Source organism: Danio rerio, chromosome 15, assembly GCF_049306965.1.
Source record: "Danio rerio strain Tuebingen ecotype United States chromosome 15, GRCz12tu, whole genome shotgun sequence".
NCBI lineage: Eukaryota > Metazoa > Chordata > Actinopteri > Cypriniformes > Danionidae > Danio > Danio rerio.
Genome location: NC_133190.1, coordinates 47,860,001 through 47,887,864, shown reverse-complemented (window position 1 = coordinate 47,887,864; position 27,864 = coordinate 47,860,001). Strand labels below are relative to the sequence as shown.

The 27,864-nt window shown below is 38.3% G+C and overlaps 1 protein-coding gene across 2 annotated transcripts in view; it reads left to right on the top strand.

Annotated features, from left to right (window-relative positions):
• dync2h1 (dynein cytoplasmic 2 heavy chain 1) overlaps window positions 1-27,864 on the top strand; it is a 245,918-nt gene that overhangs the window by 40,739 nt on the left and 177,315 nt on the right. For both annotated transcript variants that reach the window (NM_001423300.1, NM_001423299.1), the window contains exons 19-29: window positions 4,499-4,626; window positions 5,496-5,611; window positions 7,167-7,294; window positions 9,196-9,345; window positions 11,742-11,947; window positions 13,860-14,015; window positions 18,151-18,265; window positions 18,907-19,077; window positions 22,565-22,947; window positions 25,409-25,541; window positions 26,009-26,126. In NM_001423300.1, coding sequence (NP_001410229.1) covers window positions 4,499-4,626; window positions 5,496-5,611; window positions 7,167-7,294; window positions 9,196-9,345; window positions 11,742-11,947; window positions 13,860-14,015; window positions 18,151-18,265; window positions 18,907-19,077; window positions 22,565-22,947; window positions 25,409-25,541; window positions 26,009-26,126 — 1,804 coding nt within the window. The remainder of the gene's footprint in view (window positions 1-4,498; window positions 4,627-5,495; window positions 5,612-7,166; window positions 7,295-9,195; window positions 9,346-11,741; window positions 11,948-13,859; window positions 14,016-18,150; window positions 18,266-18,906; window positions 19,078-22,564; window positions 22,948-25,408; window positions 25,542-26,008; window positions 26,127-27,864) is intronic.

Genomic DNA, 27,864 nt, shown 5'->3' with positions numbered 1-27,864 from the left:
ATTACACCAGGAAAGGGAATTTTAGCACATAAAGGTCATGAACTGAGGTCATTTTTGAACAGGGATGTTCTAGAAAACACCGTAAAAACACCCACACACACACATACACACATCCGCAGAGATCCTCAATTTATTAGACATCATCTGTGAATTACAGCGGTCTGAGATTACTATGGTTTAGACCTTTTAAATTTGACATTTGACTCATTATTGACGAATATAACCCTTCTCCTCTCTTTATTGCTGTGTTGGAGCCTCTACAGATCTCCATTCTTGAAAATCGGTCTGTTTTCGCTTGTGGTTTTGTTCACTCGATATACTGAAGGTTGTTCCTGCGGCTCTTTAATATGATCTCGGGGACTCCCGGCCCACTTGCGCACTAACTCACTTCTGATTTCAGCGCCCACATCGAGAGGAAGCAGAGCGAACACTTCCTCTTCAGCAGCGGCTGGGAAAGCTGGTCTGTTCACTGCAGATGTCTGATGACGGAGCAGCTGGTGTTTTAATTACACTGACAAAACACACACACACACACACACACACACACACACACACTTTAACAGAACTTCATTAATGCACCCAACCAACAATCTATTGTCGGGCTGCACAATATTTTGTTTTGCTATAATATACATTCACTGGCCACTTTGTTAGGTACACCTTACTTGTACTGGGTTGGACCCCCTTTTGCTTTCAGAACTGCTTTAATCCTTCATGAGATAAATTTAACAAGATTTTGGTCCATATCGACATGATACCTTGATGCAGTTACTGCAAATTTATCGACTGCACATCTATGATTGAGATCTGGTGATTGTGGAGGCCTTTTGAGTACAGTGAACTCATTGTCATGTTCAAGAAACCAATCTGAGATGGACTACGCTTTATGACATGGTGCGTTATCCTGCTGGAAGTAGCCTTTAGTAGATGGATATACTGTGGTCATAAAGGGATGGACTTGGTCAACAACAGTGGGTCCATGCTTTCATGTTGTTGATGCCAAATTCTGACCCGACCATCTGAATGTGGCAGCAGAAATGGAGACTCATCAGAGCAGGCAACGTTTCTCCAATCTTCTATTGTCCAGTTTTGTTGAGCCTGTGTGAATTGTAGCCTCAGTTTCCTGTTCTTAGCTGACAGGAGCGGCACCCGGTGTGGTCTTCTGCTGCTGTAGCCCATCTGCCTCAAGGTTGGACATGTTGTGCGTTCAGAGATGCTATTCTACTTACCTTGGTTATAACAAGTGTTAACACAAGCAGATCGTCTTGACCATGTCTACGCCTAAATGTGTTGAGTTGCTGCCATGTGATTGGCTGATTAAAAATTTGCGTTAATGATCAGTTAAATAGGTGTACTTAATAAAGTGGCCAGTAAGTGTATATCGCAATAGGTATATAATTATTACACCAGATAACTTGAACAGCTCTATTTAAGATTTCATCATTTGGATTTACTTTTTTATTGCAGTGCATCTGCATAAATTATAATAAATTACAAAACAAAAATAAATAAATGAACAGTGCTTTATGTTTTTATGGGACTCTTAACAGTGATCAAGTACAGAAAATGATCAAATGTAAAAAAAAAAAAATCATCATTGTATAAATAATAATAATAATATTTAATAATATCTTTATCTTTTAATCTTTCATAAATAATTTAATCCTGCGATGTGACTATTGCAGATACACACTTTGTGATATCAATGCTCAAATCATATATTGTACAGCGCTAATGTACAAAGCAAAACCGAGAGTTTCTAATCTGACATCGCATTTGATTTGACTTCCTTAGAAAGAGAGCTAAGGTGTTATTTGTGAGCTTGTGTTATTTCGTTTTGATGAAGTGGAGTTTTTGATGTGGCTAATATCAGAAGGGAACATTTGCAACACTATGTATAAACATTGAGACTGTTCCAGAATAAATATAGTGTCTGTATGAATGAGTTTCTTTAACGCTTACTTTTTGATAAGAAACTTGAACTGTTTTTTTTTTTTTTTTTTTAAGATCCAGATTAAAGTTAAATGGTGATTTTGTGTTTTTGATTGCCAGGCCTAAACTTTGGAATTGTTTTACTAAATAATATGTTTAATAAATAAATATATATATATATATATATATATTTATATATATATATTTCTTTTTTTTTTTTTGATAAATTTTACGTTTATAAGTACAATGCATACTAAAACTAAATTTTAAATAAAACAAATATTACACATAAGCTAAAAAAATAACAAAGCATCTCTTTTTCATAATTTCAACTAAAATTAAACAAAAAATACAATATAGAAATAAGATATACAAAGTAAAGCAATGTTTGTTTGTCATGAGTGGATGTTCTGGGTTGTATAATTTGGCCGCTTTTGTTTACTTCGTGTATGTGTGTGTTTTCTATATTATTTTATGTTATTTTTCTTTGGGTAATTGTATAACTGTTGTTAGCATCGGACAAACTGCAGATGAGTTTGCATCAGGGCTTGTTTAAAATCACCACTGACACTAAAAACAAAAGACACAGGAAGTGTTTGCTGCTTCCTTTTTAATGTTGGCGAGTTTATTCAGCAATCCTAACTGGGGCTGCAAAATATATCGCAAAATTATCATTATGGCTATAATAGTACATGTCACATGTATCGCAGACATGTTTGATGATATCACATTTAATTAATGCACTTGTTGTTATCTAAATTTGACCAATCAAATGGGGCCTTACTATCTTTAGCCCCGCTTCCCCAGTAGATGCTGTTCTGCTATTAGCTGCAGCGGCCTAAAGCTGAATCTAGAGCTGAAAATAAACACTAGTGGGCGGAGTCGAGATGAGAAAGGAAACAGCCAATCAGGACCAGAATATATGCACATGTTTTTGCTCATTCTTACACTGCAAAAATGCTTTTCTTACTTTTTTTTTGAGATTTTTTGTCTTGTTTCTAGTCTAAATATCTAACAATTCCTAAATAAAGAAGAATTTTCTAGGCAAGCAAAACATACTGTCTTGTTTTGAGAAATAATATGCTAATATTAAGTGAATTTTTTCCGTAAAACAAGCAAGTTAATCTGCCTATGGGGTAAGCAAAATAATCTTACGTCAAAAGAAAAAAACAAGATTAATTTGCTTACCCCATTGGCAGATTATTTTGCTTGTTTTAAGGAAAAACTCACTTAATATTGGCATATTATTTCTCAAAACAAGACAATTTGTTTTGCTTGTCTAGAAAATTCTTGTTGATATAAGAAATTTTAGATATTTAGACTAGAAACAAGACAAAAAATCTAAGCAAGAAAAGCATTTTTTGCAGTGTAATGTTTTAAAGACTAAAGGCCCTATCATACACCCAGTGCAATAAGGCGTGTTTGGCGTGATTTGTTGCTATTTTCAGACCAACGCAACCCTAATTTTCTCATTTTGCACCACATTGTTTAAATAGCAAATCCCTTCGCGCCACTTTGTGTAATGTTGCATCTGCAATCTGCATGTTTATATTTGTTTTAATAAAAACTCATTTAGATTTGTCCACCTGTCAGGTTTTGGAGATGTCTGCATCACCATATGGGGCATATGAACAGGATGTGTGTTTGGATATAACTCATTCAACACTTCATTATTATTGTTTACTCATTGGTTTGCTGGAAACTAGAACTGAATTTAGAAATAGTTTTGAATCAAATCTTTGCGCTTAACAAACTAAATGAAATATGTGGGCTAATGGATGTCTTCAGTGGAGTGAGTTTCCACCGTTTCCTTCCTCCACCAAAGTAAAGGTGTAAAGAGTAAAAGTAAAGAGGCTGAATGGAGGAGGCTCGTTCTTTATCCTTGCGCTGCAGAAGCTCTGTTTAAATGTTTTCTCCCTATTAAAGCGTTCAGTTTTCACACTTCGCCATGTAAATAGCAAATGCACCATGGCGTTATGCAGCTGACTCTTAAAGGGAATGGGAGATGAGATTCTGATTGGTTCAATGCACGTTATACTCGAAACACACCCAGAACTCATTAAGAGAATAGAGTGGAGGAACTATGACGTCACTTTGTAGGCGAATCAGCTGTTAGCATAAAACTGGTTCTCTCGATAAAATCCCTATAATATTTTCCCATGGGCTTTTCAAAGATTGCAAATAATGCGCTCTGTGGTTAAACACTGTTTATTACACTCACAAGTTTTGTCCAGCCAGATAATCCTCACACGAAAATACAACTTAAAGTACTTTTAGATCTTAAATGCAAACGCAAGAACTGAAAAGCTAATATTGGGCTATAAATGGACTACAGTGCATTCAAACTATATATTTTACCTGTTCATTTAATATCATTAATTCAACAAATTATGTCAAAATGTAGCTAATAAAAATGCTATCGTAAAACTCAAAAAGCTGCAATCTTGGTTTGGATGATCCTATCTAAATGTGTATGAACTTCTGTGTGTGAGGCCTCTTGAGATGTGTTTGTCATCAGAATGTGATGTATAATAATGTTATGTTTTGTGTGTGTGTGTGTGTTCAGGATTGGGTGGTTGTGGGACAGGTGGATGTGGAAGTTCTGGTGGAGAAACATCTTCATAGTGTTCAAGACTGGGAGAGAAACTTTAAAGCTCTGAAAGCCAAAGGAAAAGAGGCCGAGCGCTTGCCCAGGTCTGTGTGTGTGTGTGTGTGTGTGTGTGTGTGTGTGTGTGTGTGTGTGTGTGTGTGTGGGAATATACTGTATGCTGTATACTGTATGCTGTTAAACTTCATGCGTCTTATTTTTTTTTTGGTGTGTTTATGTGTGTGCGTGCGTGCGTGTGTGCGTGCGTTTGTGTGTGCGTGCGTGCGTGTGTGTGCGCGTGCGTGTGCGTGTGTGTGTGTGTGTGTGTGTGCGTGTGTGTGTGTGTGTGTGTGTGGGAATATACTGTATGCTGTATACTGTATGCTGTTAAACTTCATGCATCTTATTTTTTTTTTGGTGTGTTTATGTGTGTGCGTGCGTGCGTGTGTGCGTGCGTTTGTGTGTGCGTGCGTGTGTGTGCGCGTGCGTGTGTGTGTGTGTGCGTGTGTGTGTGCGTGTGTGTGTGTGTGTGTGTGTGTGTGTGTGTGTGTGTGTGTGTGTGTGTGTGTGTGTGTGGGAATATACTGTATGCTGTATACTGTATGCTGTTAAACTTCATGCATCTTATTTTTTTTTTGGTGTGTTTATGTGTGTGCGTGCGTGCGTGTGTGCGTGCGTTTGTGTGTGCGTGCGTGTGTGTGCGCGTGCGTGTGTGTGTGTGTGCGTGTGTGTGTGTGTGTGTGTGTGGGAATATACTGTATGCTGTATACTGTATGCTGTTAAACTTCATGAATCTTATTTTTTTTGGGTGTGTGCGTGCGTGCGTGCGTGCGTGCGTGCGTGCGTGTGTGCGTGCGTGCGTGCGTGCGTGCGTGTGTGCGTGTGTGCGTGCGTGTGTGTGTGTGTGTGTGTGTGTGCGTGCGTGTGTGTCTTGGTCTGTTTAACTTTGTTTGTGTGCAAAACTGTGTGTGTTCAGCTCAGAGAAGGTGGACTGCATCACTGTGAACTGTGAGCCTGTGCGAGTGTCTGTGGATGACCTGATCCAGAGGCTGTTTGATGCTCTACTGGCGTCTCTCAGGAGATCCATACAGGGTAACAAAAAACACACAATGCACACTCTGCACTTACACTCCACACTCTTATTGATCAGAAAAACTAGTAAACATTATTGTACTTTAAATAAAGCTGAAACGAGGCTGGTTCATTTATGCATTCATTCATTTTCCTTCAGCTTAGTCCCTTTATTTATCAGGGGTCGCCACAGCAGAATGAACCGCCAACTTATTCAGCATTTGTTTTACGCAGCGGATGTCCTTCCAGCTACAACACAGCACAGTTTAGTTTATTCAATTGACCCCTAACGCATGTGTTTGGACTGTGGGGGTAACCGGAGGAAACCCATGTGCACACAATGGGAGAACATGCAAACTCCATACAGAATGGCCAACTGTCCCAGCCGAGACTCGAACCAGCGACCTTCTTGCCCTTTGCATGTTCTCCCAGTGTTGGCGTGGGTTTCCTCCAGGTGCGCCGGTTTCCCCCACACTCCAAACACATGCTCTATAGGGGAACTGAATAAATTAAATTGGCCATAGTGTATGAGCGTGTGTGTGAATGAGTGTGTATGGGTGTGTAAAAAATATACTGGAATAGTTGGTGGTTCATTCTGCTGTGGTGACCCCTGATGAATAAAGGGACTAAGCCAAAGGAAAATGACTTAATTAATATAAAAATATGTACTTTTATATAAAAAACACAAACTAAAAAGGACAAAAATACACTAAAAGTTCAATATTTTGCTCAAAATTATAATACATTTCCTGAATTATTATTATTATTATTATTATTATTATTATTTTATTAATTACAAAATAAGTTTCCAGCTTAGTTGCAATAATTTGTTTACCTTGATAATAATATTTTTATAAACTAATTATAAATATTTAAATGTTTTTAATTTTTAATGACATTTTGTTAGCTAGTAAAATAAAACAAACACAAGATATGGTCATGCAATTCCACAACTTATTTCAGAGAAATATTTGTTTTAAAAATGTGTGTGTGTGTCTGTACTCTGTACTTGTTCCCTGATCATGAGCTTAAACATGTCCCATTTAGCTCTTAGGGAGCTGATGGTGTCCAAACCTCCACCTGTCACTGAGTGCGTAAAACATATGCTGGATAAGTTGGCAGTTCATTCTGCTGTGGCAACTCCTGATAAAAAAGGGACTAAGCCGAAGGAAAAAGAACGAATGAATAAAAATTTAAGCAAAGCTGACAAAATAAAAGTATATGCATAAAGAAACAATAGGGAAAATAAATCAGAAAAGAAAATGAGACATATTGCTTTTCATACAAACTGAAATAAAACAAAAATACAAGTAAAAACACCAAGTTCAAAACAACTTAAGCAATAAAGTAACTAAAAACTAAATACATCTGAAAAAAGCTAAATAAAACTGCCACAACTAGTGTATACAATCATAGTACTAGTACATAATACAGTGAATTAGGAATATATGTAAGTACCTTCATATAAATAATCAGTACTTGAAGTTAGATGGAGCGGTACTGACCTCTGCTGGCCGTAGATGGTTGCGTTTGTGTTTTCACCCATGCAATGATTTTTTTCTGTGTGTGTGTTCAGGTCACATTCAGGTGATAGACTCGTTTGTAAACGGGGCGATGGAGACATTATCCCTGCGTCCTGAAAGCATCGATGAGATCGGAGAGGCTAATGCCAAACACAGCCAATTACAGACACAAAAGCCTGAGGTAAGGCATCATCAACACCCTCATTCAGCTCAGTTAACTCTTTCTGGTTTGATGTGAGTTCTCTAATTGTACAAAAGGTTTGTGGTGATTTTTCTTTAAGCTATAGACATGTTGTTTTGTGGTTTTATATTAAAGAAAAGCAATTCCTTAATTCAACTTTTTTGCATTTATTGCATTTATTTTATTTATTGCAAAGTTTTTTTATACACAAATGCCATCATACTCAATGTAAGTGAATTCGAGCTGTATTTAAAAACCATCACAGACTCTCACAACAATTCATTTAAAATTTTGCTTTAATTAGTTTTATTTTTGTCATGTGCCCTTATTTTATTATTTTTCAGTTTTTCTTTTGCTTTACCTTTTTAAATTTATTTTAAAATTGTTAAATTTCTCTTGTTGCAAAAAGTAATATTTGTATTGCTTGTACTATACTTCTATCAGTTTTTGTATTTCTATTTGTTGTAATGGCCTGTTGTTTTTGCAATGAGAAAAAAAAAATCTTCTCCTATGAATAAAAAAAACTAGTAGCATGAAGATTGTCTTAAAGGCACAGTTCACCCTAAATTAAAAATTGACTTTCCGTGCATCCTCAAGTGGTTTGAATCCTTTTTCATTAACATAGAGTTGAAGTCAGAATTATTAGCCCCCCCTGACTTATTAGCGCCCCTGTTTATTTTTTTCCCCAATTTCTGTTTAATGGAGGGCATACTTTCTAAGCATAATAGTTTTAGAAACCTATTTCTAATAACTGATTTATTTGATCTTTGCCATGATGACAGTAAATAATATTTTACTTGATATTTTTCAAGACACTTCTATACACCTAAAGAGACATTTAAAGGCTTAACTAGGTTAATAAGGTGAACTAGGCAGGTTAGGGTAATTAGGCAAGTTATTGTATATCGATGGTTTGTTCTGTAGACTATTTAAAAAAAAATTAGCATACAGGGGCTAATAATTTTGCCCCAAAATTGTTTTTTAAAAAATTAAAAACTGCTTTTATTCTAGCCGAAATAAAACAAGTAAGACTTTCTCCAGAAGAAACAATATTATCAGACATACTATGAACATTTCCTTGCTCTGTTAAACATAATTTGGGAAATATTTAAAAAAGAAAAAAAAATCAAAAGAGGGCTAATAATTCTGACTTCAACTGTACAAAGTAGGGGAAAAATGGTATGGAAGTCAATGGTTACAGGTGTCCAACATTTTTCAAAATGTCTTCTTTTGTAATCAACAGAAAAAATAAACATGTTTGTAAATGGAGGGTGAAAAAATGATACAAATTTGACATTTTTTTGGTAAACTGTTCCTTCAAATATGAGTCTCATTAAAACACCCAACCACTATTTGTGTTTACATTTGGCTTATACAGTTTCTGCTTCACATATAGATCTGAATGTGTGATGTTATTACAACGTCAGAATTATTAGCCCTCCTGAATGTTTAGTCCCCCTGTATATTCAGTTTCTGTTTAACGGAAAGAAGATTTCTAAACATAATAGTTTTAATAACTCATTTCTAATAACTTATTTTCTCTTTGCCATGATGACAGTAAATAATATTTGACTAGAAATTTTTAAGATACTAGTATTCAGCTTAAAGTGACATTTAAAAGCGTAAGGGGGCGAATAATATTGACCTTAAAATAGTTTAGTAAAAATTAAAAACTGCTTTTATTCTAGTCGAAATAAAACAAATAAGACTTTCTCCAGAAGAAAAAATATTATAGGAAATACTGTGAAAAATTCCTGAATATGTTAAACATCATTGGTGAAATATTTAAAAAAGAAAAATAAATTCAAGGAGGCTAATAATTCTGACTTTAACCAAATATGTGTCTGTTGCGTTGGTCTTGTGTGAATGTCGTGCTGATGTTGTTTTGATGTTGTGTGCAGGTTCTGCCTCAGTTCCAGCAGGCGGAGGAGAAGAACAGGCTGCTGCGCTCGGTGGCAGGTGGAGGTTTGGACACCATCAGCTCCCTCAGAGCTAAATGGGACAAATTTGAACTCATGATGGAGAGTCATCAGCTCATGATCAGAGAACAGGTACAGACACACTAATAACACACACACGCACACACACGCACACACACACACGCACACACACACACACACACACACACACACACACACACACACACACATTTAAAGAGCCCATATTATACATGAAATAGGGTCATATCTTGGTTGTAAGGGTCTCCAACAACAGTCTAATATGCATGCAAGGTCAAAAAACACTTTCATGGTCTTATAATCTGCATTTATTTTTACCTAATTATTCCAGCGACTCTCGTATGAATTGTCCAGTGATTCATTTGTTCCCAAACCCCTCCTTAGCGCGAAGCTAATGTGCGCTGATTGGACCAATGACAGCCTGTTGCGATTGGTCGACTGCCTTCAGTCAGAGAGTGAAATGCCAAACAGCTAATCAGCAATATAAAAGTAATCACAGTTCATACGCGCTCCATAGTGTAGGCGTGGATTTTAGCTGCCACACACACACAAAAACACACACACACCTCCGGACGACAACGCTCCCGCTTCCGCCCGCACCCGCCAGGTTTTAGCCTGAGAACCTGCTCCGTTTTCTGCCAGCCGCGCCCGATCTCACTAGAGCGGGGGAGAACACAACCAAAAGTCACCCAGCTATACAGTCCAGACAGCCAAGATGTCTGTATAAACACACACACAGCAACAAGCACACAAAGCTCGGTCTCGCTCTCTCTCTCTCTCATACGCGCGCGTGCGCACTAACACACACAAGCACACTCTCTTTCTCATTCGCATAGCAATGTCCGTGATATTGCTAGACAGCCCGCTCCCGTCCCAAATTAAACCCGTTACCGACCGCTCCCGCGATTTATTCGGAAATTTATTCCCGTGCCGCAGAAATCTGGCGCGGGGACAGCCGCGGGAATGCACAACTCTACCTCGGAGCTCCGTCAACAAAGCAGCACGCGTCGCGTTTTTAACGTGACTTTGCACGCGATAAGAGAATATAGCCAGTTAACCTGATACAGTACACTCGGTTACAAGTAAAAAATCAGAACTAAATACATTTCCAAGCTAGAGTCAACGAGGCAACAACTTTAACCGCACGTACTTACACTTGAGAAATGGAAGAAACCCATCCTGACGTCAATCAGTTACTCTTTACTGATCCTTCCTTTAACAAACGCTGATGAAGTATTCTTTGTAGCATGTAGTTTCCAGAAGTTTCCAGTAGTTTCCAGCTTGGCTATAATGCTGATGTTTCATCTTTGGGTAGAGACTCGATATAATATCCATCTGCAGTGTGACTTCAATCGACCGGCATGTTTGTGTGCGTGTGTTTGTTTGTGTGTGTGTGTCTGTGTGTGTGTCTGGGTTTCTGCGTCAGAGGGCGGGGCCTCAGGTTTGAAATCTCCCGGGTTTGCGCGTGCACGTGAAAAACTTTGTTTCGTTCGTACGTCATGGCGAAACACCTAATGAATCGGTATCAAGGCGACTCGTTTGAAGCACTATGAGTCGACTCTTTTATAGATGAATCAACCGTTTTAAACACTGTATTCTTACAGATTTAAGCCTTAGCTGAATACTTCACTTCACTTAGAGCTGTGTTACACACTACATGGAGGGGAATTTTCAAAAACCCATAATATGGGCTCTTTAAAACTATTTAAAACAAACATTTATTTATTTCTGTAATAAGCAGGGGAATATTATTTCTATATTTGCCATTTTTATTGTATTCACTGATAATAATTTTTATATTTATAGTTATTTATAATTAGTTAATATAAAAATATTTATAATTGGGTAATTCAATGATACAACTAAACTGGAAATATAGTAAAAGTATAGAATAAAGCCTCCTAATTACAATGACAAAACAACAAAAATAATTCAGGAAATTTATCATTACTGTACCTAATACATTTAAATAGTCATTAATTTAATAAAAATACAAATGTATTTATATTATGAATAAAATTTTAGCTTCATATTTTCTATTTTTGTTTTAATATTGTAATTTTAGTACTTTTTTGTTCTTTTTTATGAAAAGACTTTTAATGTCATTTTAAAAATGATTTTTTATAATCATAAAAAAATATGTGTGTGTAAATGTAAATATGTGTATATTTGTGAAATTTAGCACAAATATAGCCAATTAAAATGGAAAAAATAATAATTCTGGAAAATATTACTTTGAAAATGCTAATCTATTAATGTTTGTAATTAATTTTAGGTTTTTGTTTTCTATTTTTTTTTCTTTTTAGTTTGTGTTTTATTATTATTTTTGTTAAAACAAAATAATTGAAATATGGAAATAATGCCAACATTAAAACTAAAACTTAAATAAATACAAACTAATTAATAATACACTAATTACAGAAAGAAGTTGTTAAACAGCAGTTTTGTGTGTATTTGGCAATAGTTTTGATCTGTAAATCGTCTCTCAGGTGGAGGTGATGAAGGGGAACGTGGAGTCTCGTGTTCAGGTTTACCAGCAGGACCTGCAGAAGTTTAGAGCGCGCTGGGATCAGCTCAAACCCGGAAATGACATCATCGAGTCTGGAGATCATGAGGCTCTGCAGCGATGCGTTCAGATCATCCGGGAGCGACAGGCCGAGTTCAGCGAGCTGGAGAACACACGCACAAAACTCATGTATGTCTCGATTATTCTTCATTATTTAAATGAAACTATATAATTAATACATTTTTACTATTAGAGGCTGGATATATTCACACACTGTTGCCACAAAATGGTGTGTAAACCCCTTATAAAAGTGATTTTCACATTTCAAAAATAATATAGTTCTAAAAATCATTGAAAAAACTAGTCTGTGCTGATAGAGTGATTAGAGAGCACAACAGCGCAGTCCCGGAGTACGAAACCAGGCTCATGGACCTTTCCTGATCCTTTCCACACTCTCTCTTTCTTCATTTACTTTCATTTATTGTCATGTCAAATAAAAGTAAATAAGCCACAGAATCTATAATAAATATATAATTTAATAGGGGTGGCGTAGTGGGTAGCACTTTCACCTTACAGCAAGAAGGTTGCTGGTTCGAGCCTAGACTGGGTCAGTTGGCATTTCTGTGTGGAGTTTGCATGTTCTCCCCGTGTTGGCGTGGGTTTCCTCCGGGTGCTCCGGTTTCCCCCACAAGTCCAAAGACATGCTAAATTGTCCATAGTGTATGTGTGTGAATGAGTGTGTATAGGTGTTTCCCAGTGATGTGTTGCAGCTAGAACGGCATCCGCTGTGTTAGGCCCCGTTTACACTAATGCGTTTTCGTTTTAAAACGCATAAGTTTTGCTACGTTTACGTCATCCGTCCACACAACGCCAGAGTTTTAGAGCGCCGAAAACGGAGCGTTTCGAAAGCGCTGGAGAGGCCGTTTTCATTCCGAAACGCTGCTGCTCCGTCTCAGTGTGGATGATGGAAAAACAGAGACATCTGAAAACGGAGGCGGGGCTGCAGACATTCGTCTCTCTGATTGGGGCATTTCCTCAATATTAAGTACAATTACACTCACAGTTCAGTCCTGCATTATCTCTGTGTAAGTTCAGACTTCGCAAGTTTGATCAAGGCTACAGTCTCTTCTTCTCAGTTTGATATGGAAAACAGACTATACCGAGGACACGGGTAAATCTTCAAAGGGAACAGTGTACTTTATAACTTCATTCACATCACCCTGGCTACGTTGTTTCACTTTCTCAACAATAAAATGTAAACATGATTTAAGGAACTGCCTATTATCATTTTAATATTAGCAACTAAACAGAAAGCAGAAATGTTGAGACATCATGCTGCATATATGAGCGTCATCTTCACTGTGTGGATATTTATAACTAAACGGAGCCGATAACAACTTTCTCCTTTCAATTTCAGTGAAAATACGAAACACACCCTCTCTTTTGCTGAATATCAGTTTTAATAATCGATAATGGCCATTATAAAAGTATAACATACAATAAGTTTATACATTATAGGAAATAAAGGCAAGCGATCAGTCAATATACAGAATAGGCTACGTGCTTACATTAATCATTAACTTATCTTTGCGCTCAGCCAAAACATGTTACCTGAGAACAATAATATATTCAAAAGACCAAAGTCAGGGAATATGTCGTTAGATAAAGACAACAAGATGAATGAAATATCACGTTTAATAAATATAGTGAGATTAGATCCAGCGGGAGATGCTTGATGAGAAGTCCGACTAGCAGAGCTCTCATCTGGGTAGATAGGCTGCAGCGCTTGCCCGAGAGTGTGTGTGGTCACGTGATGTGCGTTTTCAGCGTTTTGGTGTGGACGGAGAGCAGTTCAGAAACGCTGGGTAAAACGCAAGTGTGGACGCGGATCTTTTTCATTCTTAAACGCCGTTTTAAAACTAAAACACACTAGTGTAAACGGGGCCTAAAACATATGCTGGATAAGTCCACTGTTGAGACCCCTGATTAATACAGGAACTAAGCCACAACAAAGGAATATAATATAATAAATCAATAGTAACCGTGCTGTTATCCACCTTTGCTTTTATCATGGTTGAGGTGTGTGTTTGGTATGTTGCAGGGAAGACTGTGAACACTTCAATCTGAGCTCTCCTGACGGAACGCTGGCCTCAGACACGCTGCGGGACCTGCAGGACTGTTCACAGATGTGGGAGCTCTATGAGGAGTTTCACAGCGGACTGGAGGAAATCGCTCAGCACGACTGGATTTCATTCAGGTCACAGTCACACAAACATTTCTCACATTTTACAACAACACAAAGCTTCGAGTCGGCGCCAACGGCACAGCTGATGCGTGCGATACTAAAGCCCTCGTCAGTGAGTGAGGATCGCCTGTCTCACTGTGCGCATGATCGTCCTCTCATTACTCTCAGTTTTGTCAGTCGTGCTGCTTCTCGATTCTAAAATCACATTTGCATGCAAATTGACAACGATTATAAACTAACATTCTAATCTTTAGTGACTACCCAGTGCTGGCAAATTAAACATTATTTTTAGTGTGTTTAGTGGCTAGTAGGAGCGGCTGTCTAAGCCACAGCAGAAATCTACCAGCATTTGGTGGGTTGTTGGGTGTTAAAGGGCCATGACACCCCCCAATTTCGGTTAAAGTCAACTTCAGAATTTTTTCAAAAGATGCATGATTAATGGGCGTGGAGCTCCGCGAGCATCGGGCAGGAGTGGGCGTGGCCAGCAGGGCAGAATGTGAGCGAATAACTGTTGTTGTCAGTTATAGCTCACAAAATGAGACAAACCGTGAGGAGATGCATAAGTTTATAGTTTACAAAGTTAAAATGCAAAGAAATGAACAGTGATTTAGTGCCCTGCTACATTTGTTATTCGTAATTTCATATACACATAACCACAATTTATATCATTATAAAGATGTGTGTTCATGTAAACCCTATAAATGAGGATTCTCCCTCAATCCCCGTATCCAGCAGACTCAGTGGAGCAGATCTCCTGACCTGTCTATTTTAACCATTAACCCTGCTGGTAATCTGGAGAATTTAGGCAAACACAGCAGCACAGTGATGTGTCTGAATGTGAACGAACTCCTGATAAAAGTCAACGTCCACCATTCTCTAATTCTCGTGCTGCTCTCCCGACAAAAATGCTAGCAGCACACACACAGCTTTGCTGTATGATCGGCCCTGACAGGATCGCGGGGAAAAAGCATTCAACAAACCGCGTGGATCATGGAAACAAACACATACGAGCCTTCATAAACGGCTAAATACTGCCGTGGGTCCGTCCTTGTCTCACAGCTCGGGCTTGACTCTGGCAGGTCTCATGAATAATTAAGCAGCCGGCTCTTCTCATAGGATAAGAAAACTCCGCTATGAATAATAATGAGAAACCGACGCGTCATCATTGCACTTGCAGTACTTGCTATTGCCGTTAACCTATTCTCAAAGTTGGGTTTGGAGCTGGGTCTATTCTACACAAGCTATAATGACTTTCACCTTGGTATTTTAGCGCGGTGCCCTTCTGATTTAAATCAGCAGGATGCCCTTCTGGCTCTTTCACTTACTTTGATTACACTACTGACTACGCTTACATGGATATCTGTAATCTAGTGATTTGCCTTAATAGACAATAATATAATTAAGATGTTTATGTGAAGTGCTTTCATGTAAGAATTTCCTGTAATTTTGGCTGACTTTAACTGCAGTTCAGTTTCATATTCACTCATAACATTTCATTCATGTCCCCGTGATAAACTGGGGTATTAGGCGCAAATAAGGAGTAAGGACTGGTGAGAGTGTTTTGGAATTTAATAACGCACGCCAAATGCAAAGAAAAACATGCATTTCATGATGTGTGTGTGGGTGGGTGTGTGTGGGTGTGTGTGCGGTCCTTTACTGACAGCCGTGTGTGTGTGGATCTTGTCGGATAATATAGCGAAAAGTCCTACATGATGATTATAGTTGATGGTAATAGATGAACCTCTGGTCTAATGCGTCACCTGGCTTGGGAAACCCGTTCTCAAAGACTTACTTTTAGTCATTATTTGGGTAGCACACATATTCTAAATGCCTTCAGCAGAATTAAAATGAACCATTTTAATCTAGATCATAATAACAAAAACATAAAAACTAAATAATAAAACTTCTAGAAATAGTATTCACTATATAAGAATACAACTTCTTCAATTTAATAAGCAATTATCACAAACACCAAGAGTCTGTGAAATACACCTAAACCAGTGGCTCTCAAACTTTTTTCATCAAGTACCACCTCAGAAAAAAAATAGTCTCTCTAAGTACCACCAAAATGAGCAGTATTGAAATACAGTAGCGTAGTAGGCCCAGTAAAGCAGCTACAACTCTGTACAGGTAAAAAAAAAACGTGGCAGATTGCCTCAGAAATATAGGCTATATGTCATATATGGCATATTATATACATCATTTTTGATAAAATTTGAAATGTGTGTAGCATGTACATGACATATTTCATTCCTCCGCGTACCACTAGAAGGAAGCCTGCGTACCACTAGTGGTACAAGTTAGGGTTGGGCATCTAAGCTATAATGCCGATCCGATACGCATCTCGATACAAAGAATACGATCCGATATATTAGCGATACATTTGTGACATATTGCGATGCAACACGATACGATTCACACCCATATCACGATACCATGCGATAATTCAGCACTAACTAATTAGATCAAGTTTATGAGATGATGTGAAAGAGGATGCTGTGCCATTGAATGAGTTTGATTATTTATTAACCAAGCAAAACCAAGACTTTTTTTACAAACTGGCTTTTCTCTCAGAGCCAGAGTGTCAGTTTACAGTAGAGGGCCATTTTAGAACCTATAGCACATATTATTTAAGTATTTTCAAGATAAACAGAATGTATAAGTGCAATATATATTAAAATATATAAATATATATTTGCACTTTTTCAACATAAAGGTTGAGCATTGCACAACAAGAATTGTGATTTAACTTTTCAACTATGAAAACAAGTTTTACAAAGATATATTTTGCCACTGATTATTCAAAACTTAAGGTGGTGAACTAGCAGTGTTATGCTGTGTTGAAACATCACTGTCACTGTAAACAACAGGCTAATAAAAATATAACAAACCAGCAATCTTCTTGCTGTAAGGTGGTCAAACTACCCACTGTGCCACCTTGACACCCATTATTTTCATCATTATTATCATTAATATTATTATTATTATTATTATAATTAAATAAAAATTAACAGGAGGAGGTGTTTAAAACCTTCGTTCTCCGTGACACTAGGCTGAATATCTTTGCAGATGAACAATGCAACAGCATTCGTTATTGGCGTAGAGCGAGCAGAACTGTTGCGCATGGAGAAAAAACTTGCAATGCTGTTCTGACCACTTTTGGAGCTGGTAGCTACAGTTGAAGCAGTGCGAAAGCCGGAGATGCAGAAACACTGGAAGATGCTTCCACAACAACACCGTGGCGCCGCTTCAAGTGAGATATCAGATTAGTCGTACTGCGCGCGTATTTTACAGATGCGCGGCACATTTTGCAAATTGCATCTGTCCTGTCATGTCGTCCATCCTTAAATCCATAATGTTGCCATACTTTAGATTTAAAACTCAGTGGGGAATAAAATGTTTGTTTTGCTTCTCGCGCTTTCTGAGGGCGCTCCACTAGCTTCATCCGCACACCTGATACACTGAGTTGTAGTGTAAGTGTACACATCCGCAAATCCGTTGCTAAGGCTTACTTTATGTAGGTCGATTAAATTATGTGGCAAAACAGGTTGACAACACTTGTTAATAAATAAAAAATACATTCTATATTAAAAATATAAGCTGTATCTCGGAAAAATCAATGCATCTCGCAAAAACCGATGCATCTCGATTTGCTTCCAAAATTTCATTCATCCTCTGCTGCTTAACCGATGCACTCGCATCGTGCACGCGCATGACCGCGTATCGATACATATCGATGAATCTTCCCATCCCTAGTACAAGTACCACAGTTTGAGAACCACTGACCTAAACACTTAAAGGAGGACTAAGACAGTGCAAAAATGCTGCAGAACTTGATGGTATAAATACATGTTTTAATATGCCTTTGCATCATTTATTCTACAATTTTCTTGCTATTTAAAGATACATCTACAATTTTTGGCATTTTCTCTAATTATTTAAATAAAAATTCAATTTATCTAAACACAAAATAAAACGTATTAAACATGAAGTCAACTTGTCTAAAAGTAAGCATTGCATAAAATCTAATTAGTACATGTAACAGTGTTTTTATTAGTAGCTAATGCAGTTTTCAGATGTTTATTCCGATGACTTCTGAGTGCGAGTGTTTGTGTCTGAACGCTATATGTTTGATCTGTGCGTGCAGGAGTAAGACTCACGTGTTTGAGGAGTTTCTGTTCGCGTGGCATGATCGTCTGAGGAAGCTGGAGGAGCACAGCAGCATGTCTGTCAAACTGCAGAAGGAAGTGGACAGATACAAGGTCACACGCTGGATTTCTCACCGCTTTCGCTATAGACCATTTTGAGGGATGTAAACGAAAACGATAGTCCCAATGTATTTCCTGTTTTATATATTTAATTTCTATAGCCACAAAGAGCCACATATTGATAAATAATGTTATGAAAGCTGTTTTGACATTAAGATATGATTAAATTGCCTCTTTTTATAGTAATGTAATTGTTTGGTAACAAACAGGAAATGTTCATGGGCCAATGACTTCACCACATTGAAATGGTCTATAGTGTGTCTGATGGCTTGTGTTCATGTCTTCTGGAGTGTTTAGCTAAAATTAGTGATGTGTTTTTGTATTGCACTTTTAAACATTAGTTGCGTCCCAATTGTCACACTGTGCACTTATGTACACAACTGTGTAGTGTAAGAGTTGTGTTATCCCTAATTAAAGACTGAAGTTTAAAGTTGCCTAATTACCCTAGTGAAGCCTTTTAATGTCACTTTAAGCTGAATACTAGTATCTTGAAAAATATCTAGTCAAATATTATGTGCTGTCATCATGGCAAAGATAAAAAGAATCATTTGAATAACCATTGTGTATGAAATGTGTTATATAAATACCCTTGCCTTGCTACAATTGACAAAAACTAGTGTGTGTGTGTGTTTTAGGCGGTGGTTCCAGTGCTAAAGTACGTTCGAGGTGAGCATCTCTCTCAGGAACACTGGCTGGATCTGTTCCGGCTCATTTCTCTGCCCAGGGGATCCACACTGGAGACACTTCAGTTCAGAGACCTGCTCAGGGTGGCAGACAACATCATAGACAAAACCCTGGAGCTCAAGGTTCACACACACTTTTAACTTTCTGTACACTTTCCATCTGTTCACAGATAAACTCTTATTCTCCTCAGGTTTCAGTCCTCGTGAGTCAAAGATGCTGCACAATGTGAGACTTATGAGTAGTTATGAGGAACTCAAGACCTTGCACCAATTAGATTTCACTGTGGGCGTGACTAGTCAGCAGAGTTTATTGTGAAAACTTTAACCGCTAAATCCATTAAAGGGCCATGAAACCCCCTCGTTTCAGCAGGGTGTTTTCACACCTCTACTTTGGAAAAAGTCAGAAAAGTGGGCGTGTCCAGCTCTGTTTAGGGGGGAGTGTCGGAGGAAGAAAAGTGGGATGTTGTGGGAGTGTCTATTTGGGCACGCGCAAGTTTCAGAGTCAAAACACACACACACACACACAAACACACACACACACACACACACACACACACACACACACACACACACACACACACACACACACACAAACGGGAGAAAGTGATGGTGTTTACATGGACATCTGTAGTCGAATTATTTGCCAAATTATTAAATGTTGGACTTTAACTGCAGTTTGGCTCTTTCATTCAGGGAATTCATTCATGTCCCTCGCGACAAACGAGATATTTGATTCGAGGAACTGCTCTAAGCGTGTATTTCTCATGCAATGTTTAATACCGCACGGCGAATGAGAGAAAAAAAACCCTCCGCATTTCGCGGAAACTTAGATGCACACGGCAGGTAGCGTCAGAAAGCCGCGTGTGTTATTCCGGTCACAAAATGCGGTAAAAACCCTACACGAGGTTAAAGTTTGGTTGTGGTGCTAACATGTTTACACTCGGTGCAATAGTTAACTTACTTCGATACGAACAAACTGAATAAACAAAGAGCACTGGTCGCTCACTTACCAAATCTGTAGAGACAGAACAATCACCAGCAACTAGAGCCGCGTCTTTATGAAGAGAAGACTACAAGCGAATCCGGATCTCAGCGTTTACAGATGAGAACAGCTCTCAGGTAAACAATAATCCTCCTTAGACACGTAAGTTATTATTGTCGAGTGTCGCGTACACTGTTAATCCACACATGACTCCAGCTGAGCTCTCACAGAGAGAAAATGAAAACAAAACTTAACTGCAGCAAACTATAAAAGCAACACTTCACGCTTGTTTTACCAACACAACGTGGCGTCTAAACACTGTGACAGTAATGAATATTAATGAAGTTGCACAATAGAGCACGCTGATTGGTTTGAACCAAGCCTTACTCATGCATTAATGCATCACACTGTAAGACGTAATAAGACTCACTCTGGCACAGACGCCCAGTCTGCACGCTGGAATACAGGCTATTATGTCATGACCGTGACGCAGCTTCAAAAATTCGTTTCAAACCGGAAATACGAATTTGCTTGAAATAACGTAAAACAACCAATTTACACTTTTTAGTGAAATATAGGTGTCCTAATAGTGTTTCTAGCAGTGTGGGACACATATACGACTGTCAACAGCTCAAAACATGTGTCTTGGTGTTTCGTGACCCTTTACAAATAACATAAAGGTTAAAGGGATAGTTGAACCAAAAGTAAATATTTCCATTGCATTGTTTACTCAAACTCAAGTGGTTCTAAACTGTTACATTTTTTATTTTATGTTGGACACACAACAAAATATTCTGAAGACTGCTGGAAAAAAGCAGCAATAGGAAGATACAGCAATCAGAAGAACAAATACTATGGAAGTCAATGGCATTCTATGGTATATCTTCCTTTGTGTACAGAGAAAGAAACTCGAACAGGTTTTTAACAAATTAAGGGCGAGTAAATAAAGACTTTTTTTTTATTTTTGGAGTGAACTGTGCCTTTAAACCAAAGAGAAAAAATATATATATAAAAAACAACTTTATTTTATTTTAGCTTTTTTTTTTAATTATGTACTGCAATAATTAAAACATAAAACTGAAATAAAATAATAATAAAAGCTGCATTAAAAAGTACTTCATTTAACTACTTTGAATCTCACAAAAAACAACAGATTTCTTCGAATCTGTAACAGAAGAACTAAATGGAAAATCAAAAAATTTAATAAAAATTACATTAATAGCATAATAATGGTGCAAAAAAAATTCAGCTACTTTTGCATTATTGCAGGTGCAATAACATAACAAACACCCAGGACTTTTTTAGAATTAGTTTTAGATTTTTGTTATTGATTTATTTTTAATTTTATTATTTTTTAGCATTTAAAAAATACTAAATATGATGATTTCTAGCCATTACATACATATACAGTAAAGCTACGGTCACACAGGGCTTTTCCTCCCATAGACTTCCATTCATACGCACGCGAATGCGTCAGACCAGAAACGCAGGGTCATGCCTTAAGTTTCGCAGGTTGCTGCAGTGCAAAGTTCAAGCTTGGTGAACTCTGACCTGCGAAATCGTATCACTTGACTGCGTAAGAACAATCGAGGACAAAAGCATGACCTCTCTGAGCAGAAATTTAAAACATGGAGCAATCGCTCGCTTTTTTTAATGTCTAATAAGCTTGTTTAATCCCGCCCCATTTTGCAGCGCCTCACGACAGTATATCGCATGCTGAAAATAAAACAAAAAGACAACAAACCCCAAGGGGGAAAACATTAACAAAACAAATAAACAAACAAACTAGGCTGGGCTGGCAAGGCAGTACACGACAGGACTGGAGCAGGAACTCAAGGGAAGCATTGATGACCAGCTGGCACAGGACATCAGACAAGTAGGAACTATAAGCAGAAATAATTAACAAACAAACAAACAGGTGAACTGAATAAACTTATAATGGGAGAACAAGGACGGTTTTAATAGACAATAGACGGGAGAGCACATGACACGAAGAGACAACACAAGCCATGTGCTCACAAGAAAACAGGACTGCAACATGCAACCAATGAGAAAACTCATTAACCGTGTGTTCACATGAAACAAAACACTAAAGCACAAGGCGCATGTAAATATGAACCACGTGCAAAATACACAACACCAACACAAACAGAACACAAGAAACGTGTGTGTGTGTGTGTGTGTGTGTGTGTGTGTGTGTATATATGTGTGTATATATATATATGTGTGTGTGTGTGTGTGTGTGTGTATATGTGTGTATATATATATGTGTGTGTATATATGTGTGTGTGTGTATATATATATATGTGTGTGTGTGTGTGTGTGTATATGTATGTATATCTATATATATATATATATATATATATATATATATATAAATACCTATGTGTATATATATGTGTGTGTGTGTGTGTGTGTATATATATATGTGTGTGTATATATGTATATATATAAAAAAAAATATATATATATAAATATACAAATATAAATATAAAAATCCACAGAACACCATCTGAATGTCATCTAAGACAGGATCTGAGTTATATTTAGCCAGCAATTTCAATACTATAATTCTCCATCATCTGCACACATGACTGATTTCCTCTCTCTCTGTCTCTCTGTGAGCAGGATCTGAACAGTCGTGCCCAGGCCGAGGTCTCCATCCGCGAGGCTCTGCGAGAGCTGGAGCTTTGGGGTGCCGGCGCCAGCTTCACCCTCACAGACTACACAGACACTCAGGGCTGCTCTCTGCCCGTCATCAAGGACTGGAGGGATGTGGTCAACCAGGTGGGAGACAACCGATGTCTCCTTCAGTCGCTCAAAGACTCGCCGTATTACCTGCGATTCCAGGACAAAGTGTCTCTGTGGGAAACAAGGCTGGCAGACCTCGACGAGTACCTGCACAACCTCAACACCATCCAGAGGAAGTGGGTCTACCTGCAGCCCATATTTGGTCGAGGGGCATTGCCTAGGGAGCAGGCCCGCTTTCAAAGGGTGGACCAGGACTTCAGGTCAGTGGAGAAGGACTGAAGGGAGGGATTCGAGGTGTGAGAGAGACAAGTGCAGAGAAGACAATCAATAATTCAATATGTCACAATAATGAGCATGCACAAAATTGATATAATGGGCACTTCAGCATACATTGATAATTATTCATCATTTAACCCTTAAAGACCTAGAGGTATTTTGTGGGCACCTAATGGGCCTATATTATTATTTTTTTTAAAAGCAGTTTTATTTTTATTTTAGCAGTCAGCCTCAAGTCTCATATATTATTTTAAACAGGAGAACCTGAAGTTTCAATCTGTATCATTTAAAGGTCCAGTCTAAAATATTTTTTGGTCCAAAAACATATGAACAGACAGAAAATATTCCAGAATTTTCCAGAAACAGTTTTTAAAAAGTGGCATTTTCTAGTTATTACAAACAAAACCTTATGAAGTTTGTTTTTCTTTCTTTAGAAATACACGCTATGATGTTTTATACTTCCAAAATAAATCATGCTAGTAACATGCTAATTCATACTGGAGTCATGGTACTAATATGCTAATTTATGCTAGAATCATTTACATTTACATTTAGTCATTTAGCAGACGCTTTTATCCAAAGCGACTTACAAATGAGGACAAGGAAGCAATTTACACAACTAAGAGCAACAATGAATAAGTACTAAAGGCAAGTTTTAGGTCTGTAAAGTCTAAGAAGGGAAGTATTAGTATTTTTTTTTTTTTTTTTTTTTTGTACAGTTAGTGTGATATTCAGAGGCAATTGCAGATTAGGAAGTGTAGTGGAGACTAAATAGTTGAGTTTTTAGTCGTTTCTTGAAAATAGCGAGTGACTCTGCTGTTCTGATGCAGTTAGGGAGTTCATTCCACCAACTGGGCAGATTGAGCGTGAGCGTGAGCGTTCGCGAAAGTGTTTTCTTCCCTCTTTGGGATGGAACCACGAGGCGACGTTCATTCACAGAACGCAAGTTTCTGGAGGACACATAGATCTGCAGAAGTGAGTGCAGATAAGAAGGTGCTAGGCCAGAAGTCACTTTGTAGGCAAACATCAGAGTTTTGAATTTGATGTGAGCAGCAACTGGCAGCCAGTGCAAACGGACTAGCAGCGGAGTGACATGTGCTCGTTTAGGTTCATTGAAGACAACTCGTGCTGCTGCATTCTGGAGCAGTTGAAGAGGCTTGATAGAGTTAGCTGGAAGCCCGGCTAGTAGAGAGTTGCAGTAATCCAGTTTGGAGAGAACAAGAGCTTGAACAAGGAGTTGAGCTGCATGTTCAGATAAGAAGGGTCGGATCTTTCTGATGTTATAGAGTGCAAATCTGCACGATCGAGCAGTTCTAGAAATGTGGTCAGAGAAGTTTAGTTGGTCATCAATCGTTACTCCAAGGCTTTTCACCATTTTGGATGCAGTAATCATGCTAGTAACATGGTTATCTATCTATCTATCTATCTATCTATCTATCTATCTATCTATCTATCTATCTATCTATCTATCTATCTATCTATCTATCTATCTATCTATCTATCTATCTATCTATCTATCTATCTATCTATCTATCTATCTATCTATCTATCTATCTATCTATCTATCTATCTATCTATCTATCTATCTATCTATCTATCTATCTATCTATCTATCTATCTATCTATCTATCATCATCTATCTATCTATCTATCATCATCTATCTATCTATCTACTGCATTAATCTATCTATCTATCTATCTATCTATCTATCTATCTATCTATCTATCTATCTATCTATCTATCTATCTATCTATCTATCTATCTATCTATCTATCTATCTATCTATCTATCTATCTATCTATCTATCTATCTATCTATCCATCCATCCATCCATCCATCCATCCATCCATCCATCCATCCATCCATCCATCCATCCATCCATCCATCCATCCATCCATCCATCCATCCATCCATCCATCCATCCATCCATCCATCCATCCATCCATCCATCCATCCATCCATCCATCCATCCATCCATCCATCCATCCATCCATCCATCCATCCATCCATCCATACTTTTTAAAACGGTTTAAACTAAATAAACTATTACCATCAGGCGTTCACAAGCCAGTCTCAAAGTTTGTCCTCAAACTTTAAGAATCTAGTTGTAAAGTGTGACCCTAAAACCTTAATGTATAAAATAAAACGTAAAACATTTTTAACTTGTATTTAATGTTTACAATGCAGATCCAATTAGATCCACTTTATTTGGTAAACAAAGCCAGTCTCTAATATAATATATCTACTAAAAGAAAATATTACTTTACAAACTGCACTGTAAATAAATCATAAAAATATTTTCATATTAGTCAATAATATCACTGAAACTAATTTAAAAACTGAATAAATACATATTTACACACATTTACAGTAAATAAACAGAATCAATGATGGGCTGAACATCTTGCGTGTGGGCATACTAATAACACATGTTGTGTGTGAAGGGCCATCATGTCAGACGTTCAGAGGGACAGCAGGGTCGTGTCTCTCACCACTCGAGCAGGAATCAGGAACTCTCTGGTCACCATCCTGGACCAGTTACAGCGCTGCCAGAAATCCCTCAACGAGTTCCTGGAGGTAAAGCCGGCATTAAAGTATTTCACACAACTAAATTAAAAAGTATTTGTAATGCTTATTTAATTTTTAGGAATAATAATAGTGTGTGTACTAGGGGTTGAACGACTTTAGATTTTTGGAAGTCGACTTTTGTGTTATCAATGTCGAGTTGACATCATCAATAAAACATAAGATGCAAATGTTTGCAGCATGCCACAATTTGCTATTTAATTGCAGGAAGTATCTACACATGCTGTTTGACACGCAGCAAAAACAATATGACATTGCCAATGACTAATTTTAGTGCAAAACAAATGCACGGTCATGCACTGTAAAAAGCATATAAATGCATATGTAAACATTTTGGTGTAGTATTTTATGTTTTGTGCCTTTGTGTTTAATTTAGGTTGTGTGTGTGTGTGTGTGTGTGATTTTTGTTACTTTAATAATTTCTTTGATGACAACCGACCCCTCTGTGACCCCTTCAGGAGAAGCGTTCTGCATTTCCTCGGTTTTACTTCATCGGAGACGACGATCTGCTGGAGATTCTAGGACAGGCCACAAACCCTACTGTCATACACACACACCTGAAGAAACTCTTTGCAGGTGACACACATACCTACACATACACATACACATCGAGTTCAGACTGCATGATTTTCAAAGTAGTCGTGTCACAGATGTTTTCACACTGCATGACTATCTGGGCTAGCGTTTCGTCACTGCTTTGTTTACATTGCAAGATGGATCGGCGACAGGGACTTTCACATTGCATGACTTTACTATAGGAAGAATCGACAACTTCGTCCAAACTACGTCTCACAGCCAAAAACATGTCGTATATCTTTTGTTATTAACTACATAATGAGAAAGAAGCATTTAATGGGGTAGAAAAATTTACATGTTTGCTCACCTGGATTTAAAGGGAATTAGCCATTTCTCCTCAACGTCGATAATAAACTAATTTCTTTCTGTATGAAACGTCAAACAGACTTCCAGAGTCCTGTCAAACCTCCACTAGTTTTCCTCCATTTCGTGGGTCCAAATTAACCGAAAAAGAGCGCTTTTAACTTCTCCCCCAGCCTCCCGCTGGCCTGCAGCAGGTATACACACACACACGCACACACAAGTGAAAGCTGCTCTCTCATTGGCTGTAGGCGATCGCTGATGTTATTTTCAGTCAAAACTCAATTCACACGGCATGATTTGAATCGCCGACAGCTCCAGATATTCAGCACGCCAAATATCTCGCAGGCATCGGCGACTCATCGCCGATTCTCTCAGATCGCGTCTTTGATCGTTCATATTGTGTGATTGTCACTCACGTGCACGAGCAGCGATTTGCCTGTGATTTAGAACATTTGTCGGCGATTTCTTAAAACCTGTCGGCGAGCCAAAATCGGGGCTAAAATCACGCAGTCTGAACTAGGCATTAAAGCTGCCACTTCATCTCTCCTGCAACACTAGCATGCAACTTAAGCAAAACGGATACTAAAATTGTTTTACATTTGGTTTTGTTTTTCGGGCCTAAAAAAATATTTGTTGCAGTTTTTAATCGTTTAAGTTCATTTGATTGACTATACATAAATCAGTTGACATTATTGACACATTTATTGGGTAAAGTTGCTTCTTTTTTCTGTCATTCAATGTGTTTTGGTCATTATCAGTGCACTGTCACTTTAATTGAGCGTGAGCAGCGCGGCAAAAATAGACCCAGCGGCGTAACTATCGCTGCACTGCTGCTTCAGCGACGCTCACGCCTCACTCTGATGCGCTGCTGCTGTGTGCGGTAGAGATCTGCGCGGGACTATATTTTGATTTGGCGCACCCGCCAGGTTTTAGCCCGAGCCCAACCGCTCCCGCTTACATTCAGCATTTGTTGTCCCGCTGCCCGACCCGCCCCTTTTTCTACCCGCCGCCCCCGATCCCGCTAAAGAGCGGGTGGGAGAACGAAAACGAAAACCACCCAGCTATACAGAGTCCAGACAGCCTATAACAAGCTGTCTGTATAAACACGCACACACACACACACAAAGCTCTCTCTCTCATTCGCGTGCACTAACACACACACACACACACACACATAAGCACCAAGCACACACACAGGCAAAGCTCTCTCTCTTTCATTCGCGCGCACACGTGCACTAACACACACACACACACACACACACACACACACACACACACACACACACACACACACACCCCTCTCATTCGCGCGTGCACACACACACACACACACACACACACACACACACACACACACACACACACACCTCTCATTCGCGCATGCGCACACACGCACACACACACACACCTATCATTCGCACGTGCACACACACAC